This window comes from Lepisosteus platostomus, chromosome 23, assembly GCF_059453375.1.
Source record: "Lepisosteus platostomus isolate fLepPlt1 chromosome 23, fLepPlt1.hap1, whole genome shotgun sequence".
Lineage (NCBI taxonomy): Eukaryota > Metazoa > Chordata > Actinopteri > Semionotiformes > Lepisosteidae > Lepisosteus > Lepisosteus platostomus.
This window is the reverse complement of record NC_142633.1, coordinates 13,553,815-13,560,624: the sequence shown is the minus strand read 5'-3', so window position 1 is coordinate 13,560,624 and position 6,810 is coordinate 13,553,815. Positions and strand designations below refer to the sequence as shown.

The 6,810-nt window shown below is 37.4% G+C and overlaps 2 protein-coding genes across 2 annotated transcripts; both read right to left on the bottom strand.

Moving 5' to 3' along the window:
• Nucleotides 1-193: 193 nt before the first annotated feature.
• Nucleotides 194-1,850, bottom strand: LOC148642112 (brain natriuretic peptide-like). The gene is made up of 3 exons (XM_088617101.1): nt 1,578-1,850; nt 867-1,164; nt 194-461 (listed from the first exon to the last, which is right to left on the bottom strand). The coding sequence occupies exons 1-3, from the start codon at nt 1,695-1,697 to the stop codon at nt 445-447; spliced, it is 435 nt and encodes a 144-aa protein (XP_088473227.1). The 5' UTR covers nt 1,698-1,850; the 3' UTR covers nt 194-444.
• Nucleotides 1,851-4,684: 2,834 nt separating this feature from the next.
• On the bottom strand, nt 4,685-6,757 carry LOC148642111 (ventricular natriuretic peptide-like). The gene is made up of 3 exons (XM_088617100.1): nt 6,560-6,757; nt 6,126-6,429; nt 4,685-5,384 (listed from the first exon to the last, which is right to left on the bottom strand). The coding sequence occupies exons 1-3, from the start codon at nt 6,671-6,673 to the stop codon at nt 5,356-5,358; spliced, it is 447 nt and encodes a 148-aa protein (XP_088473226.1). The 5' UTR covers nt 6,674-6,757; the 3' UTR covers nt 4,685-5,355.
• Between the last annotated feature and the right edge of the window lie 53 nt (nt 6,758-6,810).

Genomic DNA, 6,810 nt, shown 5'->3' with positions numbered 1-6,810 from the left:
ATGTGTCTTACCTAGCAGACTCGCGTGAATGTATGAAGTTTACGCCAAAAATGACTGTAGCACAATTGGCAATACTTTTTAAGGATTAGGCGTTAAAGGCGGATAAATAAAATAACTTCGTTTTTAGGCAGGTCTTGTTTGCGCACAGGAGTTTGTTAAATCAGAAGAGCCAAGACAAAAAAAAAGCGTCTGATAAAATATAATTCAATTTATTGAATCAATTTATGTTTGACTTGTCATTTTACATTTGCAGTTTTATAACGATAAAAATGACCAGAGGCAATAATTTAATAAATATATGTTAGAATAAATATATTTAAATATAAATAACATTCAATAAATAGTGTTAGTTAAATGAAACTAAAGGTCGAGTTCATCGTGGAAATGCCGAATCCGCACTGGAGTCCGGGGTTCATTTCTGGAGTCTGTGGCTGCAAGATCACCTCAGCTTCTCTTCGACCCTGAAAAGCACGCAGATAACACCATGAGTGAAAAACAGTATGGTAACAACTTGGATATGTGGTCTGTGAAGCAAATAATTACCGTGTTTCCGCCGACGTTTTTCTCCAAAGCGATATGTAGTGCACACATTTACATTTTACCAAAACAACCTGGGTGAAGTACCTTATCTGAGCCCACAAGCTCAAACTAGAGTACAGAACCTTGAGCACACTGATCCAGTTTTTCTTCATTGCAACATAACATCAAAATGATATAGACGGCACGGTCATATTTAGCCCATTCTAGCTCGGATCACATTGCGAAACTGATGCAGAGATAATATGACACCATGACAGCACTGTAGGTGCGATGCATCTCCATTTTTTTTATCACGTTTTAACTCAAAATTGAAAGAGTGTACGTACTGTATCGCGATGAAGTGTTGCACCCGAGAGAGCTCATTGAACCGATTCTATCCAGCCTTCTCCCGAAGCATCCGGAATATCGTTTTGACGAAGAGTGGGCGCTCCGGAGTGTTTGCAGATCTCTTGCGGACAGATACTTCTCCAAGTCGGTGGTTTTGGGGTTTAGTTCATCTCGTGGCTGTTCGCTCTGTGCCTCTCCCGGGAGGTCGTCGAAGACTCCCTCTTCAGACTGCTCTGAGAGTAGAGGCTCCTGTTCGTCATGCGATGGAAAAGCTTCTTCCAGTCGTTGAAGCAAAGCCTAGAAACACAAAGTGCAAAGAAATAAATAAGACAATGTGCTCTCGCCATCACATGTCAGTTTTTGAATTGTTGCAGACTGGTACACTTTATAATGCTATGAGAAGTGTCACCATTGCGATATGGTATTGAATGCCATTGCGTTTAAAAAAAAATCAGCCCCCTTTTTTGTTAGTTTTATATCGCATTACAGTACGCAGTTTAATCTAGATTGAATTCCAGTGCAGTTAATTACAGGAGGATTATTTGTAGGAGCTAGAATATGCACAGCTTTAAATATGTCAGAGCACACATTGTCTGTAGTTATCACGGATACGAGAAAGAGATTAGTTCAGCCTCAGATACTATGCAATGCAATTTAACACTAATAACCCGGCGGTTGACAGTTTTTTGACAATTCATTTGCAAATCTACCTTCAGATTCTCCACGTCTTTCGCCACAGTGTCGGTGTGGAAAGGCTGCGCGCTGCAGAGCTGTGCATTCAACAGCAGAAGAAGAGCGTAGAAGAAAGAGAGATCTGTGAGCACCTGCATCTTACTTGTCAACGTTGTCTTTTTGAATCTCAAGGTCTCTTCTCTACTCTTTCTTTGAAGGCTCTCGTCTCTCTTGTTATTTTTGTGCTTGTACGTCTCCGTTTAGAAGACGAAGGCTTTTTATACAGTACATTTTAGTGTGACATCATGGATAGTTATGTGAAGAATCGCATTCCGTCACCTGATTATGATAAAGCAAGCTGTCGGAAACCGATTCCTTTTTAAGCTGTCGGCTAACCTGGTGAAGACTTGGCGCTAATACACAAGATATTTCAATAATTTGTTCAGAAGTGTCATCATTAGTATAAGTGTTCCCAGAGGTATTCGGCCTCTGCCCGTTGCTTGTTCTTCTGTTCACTTTATTTGGTCTTGAATGACAGGCGATGCACTTTGGGGAAAGAGTGAGGGCAGACCTCAACTGAATTATCTGCAAATGCTATGAGAATTAAGCATTTATGGTAAATACCCAGCACATTCTGTGCTCTCAACGTTTAACGTCATCAAAACATACGGAACAATTGTTCCTTAATTGGTTACAAGATACAGTACAGTTTCTATACCCTATGGTGTGCCAAAAGTATTTCACTTCAAAAATAATTAGTAATACTTTTAAATCTCAGCAAAATAAGACCAAAAACACACGTATCTCTGAAATCACAAATCACACATTACATCAAAGTCTTTAGCATATTTTTATACCAACACATACCAACGTTGTCCTTTGCCCTATACCTTAAAGAAACTAACTTGTTATACATTGTTTTCTCAAGTCAACTGAATTTACATTTTGTGTCTCTACCCTAGAAGATACAAAACACCAGAAAGAACTCTTCCAATACTAACTTCTAGGATGATTTTGTCAAATGCAACATAGCATCGAAGTGAAAGCTTTGATTATACTGTAGGTCATTTTAATTAATTGAATACAGCAGGATCAGGTAATCTAGGTGTGGGGTCTTCAGCCCTGGTTTTATAGGTGGACCTTAAATGATACATTTCTAAAGACCTAGAACAATTGTGATAATTAAAGAAAGAGTTAACAAGTATTTATTAAACAAGATCCCGTAGCTGAACAAATGATTTGCTTCATTTATCAGTAACATTACAATGTGTCTAATCTTGACAAACAAAAACAAGTCATTCAGGGTGATCTATAAATTATAAACAGGATTGAGGCTCTCCAAGGCTAGGGTTGGAGGCTCATGATCCAAGCATAGTCGAGTAGATGAAATTCCACATTTATTGTTGTTAAACCTGTACAAAGCTGACGAAACCTATCTAAATCAGCAGGTTTTTAATAGATGTATAGCTCTTATGCTATTAATTCAACCACGAAAGTGAATTTATTTATTTCAGTGTATCGGAACAACCGCAGTAATCGTAGTGCTTCGCGTCTGGGGTACTTTTCCTGCCGCACATTGCCCGCCATACTTTGTGAAGGCATAACAACAAGCCGGTGCATTCATGGAATCTCGAGAATGGTGTCGATAAACTCTGAGCTTTTAAGATGAAATAGTATATTAGTGAAACCGATAACCTCCAAACTCCAGACAGAACGCGCCCCAGTCGGAAATCGAAACCAGAAACTAAGAGCCATCATGAAACAGCGAGCCACCGTGTCGCGTTAATTGGCTGTTTCACAATTTATGCGTCAGTGGAAAGTATAATCGCATTTGTAAATGTGCTTGAAGGGTATGCTGATTAAAGGAGTGAAAACCCAAACCGACTCGGTTAACCGGAGTATATTTAGGTCTGTTCTATACGACTCGAACACATTCTTTAACACGTTATTTCAAAATTGTATTTATATACAGTAGTTCTAAGCATTTCCAATGCGATCAATTTGTTTGTTTATTTATATTCTACATGTCTGCATCTGTGTACATTTCCATGTGACTGGGTACAGGATTCAGTAGTCACTGCAGCAGAGTGATAAAAGACACCCTAAAGCAGGAATCTCAAACCTGTGAGCCAGTGTCTCAAACCGAGTCTTGTGTCTTTTGGTTTTTGTTCCAAACTGTTCCAAACCGGATAGTCAATAAAAAATTAACCTATTCCTAACCAAAATGTAACACAGCATTTCTCTGAAGGTCTTTTACAGTTGAATACACGGGAAACCTCATTAGAGATACAGTTACTCTATCTATAAGTCACTTATAGTCTGGTAAGAGTATTACAATTACACACTTAATTAAAATTATTACACCCACTTTGTAACTGAGAAGGTAAAAACCAAAAAACACGAGATTGAGTTTGAGGCCCATGAAGTGAATAGTTTAAAATTGAAATATTATATAACTGCTAATATTATATTTCCTTAGCAACCAAAAGGGGGGGCACAGACTTTGTGTAAATTAATCTACATAAGATGCGATTTGGATTTTGTGCAAAACGCCATATAAAATACAAAAAGCACCATTAAGACAACTTTACGCTGTCTTTGGAGAGAAAAGTTCAAATGGTTTCGGTTACATGTGATATCCATGACGTTTGGTGATTTGTTTATCCTTTTATGACATCACTCTAACGGAATTTGATCATAATCTTTTGATTTAAGATGTATGTAGTTTTTTCATCTAATTTACGTTGTGAAAATAGCGATTTTGACTATGTAAAGTTCATATACTGTATAAACTCTATACTGTATGTTTACCTTTGGATTATGTCTAGGTATTAAACCAAGGAGCTCAAGTAACGGTAGATATAACAATGAATTCAAAACAGAAATTACCCAAAGTTTGTATTCTTATTTAACTATGACCATTATTTAAAATAACTATTCTATAACTTCTTTACTTTGGTTTTGGTAGTGTCCCCTATTATATTTCTGAATCTTTTAGTGTTCTTCATCAAATACAGAACGTGTCTCACACAAACTGGTCACCAAGGCTAATTTTTATTATTGGTACTGTCCAGTCTAATAACTCTAACAGATCACTCTCAAAGTATTTTAATCTAGTCACGAACTACACAATGCAAGCAAGACGTAAATTAAACGTTCTTTATTATAAATAATTTTCCAAAACATCGTTTGTTCTAAACATTCAAATAACAACATATGCATATAACAGAATTAAGAAGCAGAAAATTATAGAATGTGAGTTAAAACTCTATTCTAAATATATTGCCATGTGTTTACGATACCCTTAGAAAATTGATTTGGTGTACTGCATTCTCCTTGAACGATCTTAAACGTTTCCTAAACATTCTTTCTTAAACTGTATTTCAATACTCTTGTTTCTATTAAATAATTTTCTTTTGTCGGTTTTGGCCAGATTACTTCTCGCTGTCACTAATTGTAAACTACAAGTGCAGCTACTCAATCTACTGGTTGGCTTTCTTCTGTGTCCTGATTTCTAATTCGCGACCCCAGATCCATTTGAAGGAGTCCTAACTATATTGAGTACCCCAATTATTCCATTACCAACAAAAAATAATTTAAGCCTCGAAATCACTCTGAGATAGAGTACGAAATTACAGATTTCTGAGGCTACAAAAATCTCCAACAGGCCTTCTTCTGCTTGGTTGTCTAGCTGTATAAAATGTTTGTGGGCGTTTTCTTCAATTATTTTTTTCTTTTTTTCAATTTCAAGTGGAGTTTGACATCTGGTGACTATCGAGTTGATCCTCTGTGCCGAGTCTGTACAGGGCGTGAAGCTCAGTTGCCAAATATTCTCTTCTTGGTACCTGGCGGGGGAAACAATACGCTTTTTTAGGAAGTTGAAAAGGTAAAATTACAGTCTAGTGAAATGACCTACTGCTTATATTGATTACTATAGAATAATAGCACAAATCCTATGTACTGTCGAATATTCTCATACAATGTGTAATTACAAAACCGAATATCCCCCACTCTAAAAATGTGTAGTTAAAGAGTCTGTCAGATGTCAGTTGTAGTTATACGTTGGAACCATATTTACTGATGATGCTGTGCTTCTTTGGTGACTTTGTTATGAAGACACCATAGGTTTACAAGCAGTGGTTGTTACAAATGATGTTGTGTTTCTAACTATACAGTAAAAACTAACGAAATATGCTCACAATTAAGACCCAGAATCATTCATATAAACTCTATGTTTTTAGCTGAGTAACATAAGCATTCTGCAGACACGTGTTCAAATATTTTACAGGTTGCTTCAGATTATATTGCAATGCAACTTCAGTACATACAGTAGAGACGTTTTAATAAGAAGGGTACTTTCTTCTTATTAAAAGGATACAAAATGTATTAGACCTTCTGTGAAGATGGGCGGTTTTACGCACAGATTGTTAAAGCACTGGAGTGTCGGACTGTGCATTTTGCGTTCCCCAACACATTGTAATATTGAAATGTGTTACTATTAGTGATTTAAGATATGTCTGATCGTACAAACAGCACCTCTTCGTGACTAGATTTCTTAAGAGAAACTGAATGTAAGGAATATGTACCAAATTTGGAGCTGTTGCATCCTAATCCACTCCAGGAACCAATTCTGTCAACTCTATTTCCAAAACAACCACCGAAAGACTTAGTGGTCCTCGCCAAACCAGCCAAATCTCGGAGTCGGGATCTTGGCAAATTTTCTTGGATTAATCTGTTAGGATTCAGCAACAGATTTTCCTCTTGCTGTCGAAGAATCCCCGGAGAAACAAGAGCGTCTTCGCCTGAATCCATACTTAGTTCTTCTGATCCGGGGTAGAGTTCATTTTCCTCACTGGGGGTCAGTTTCTCTTCTAGTCGCTCAATTATGTCCTGTAGTGAAAAAGTACAAGAAAAAAAATTAAGACAGTTCTCCCCACTACAGTATTATCAGCTGGTTTCTAACAGCTGAGAAGAAGGAAACATTTAAGATTCGAGTTTACATTTGGCATGGAGCTCTTACCTTCAGAGTGTCGAGATCTTGGGTGCTGTACCTATTGAACAAAGTGCTTGCCCTTGCTGCATTGTATATTATCAACAAAATTAAAAAGGAATAGTAAACGTCTAACTTTGCCATTCCTTTTCAGATTCGGAATTCGTGAGACTTCTTGAACGCTGCGTATGAAATGCGTCTACAACGTGGTTATTCGGAAGGTGCGCCTTTAATATATACCCGGACCGCGCTGTCGGCATCTGTGATAAACCGCTTGTTAT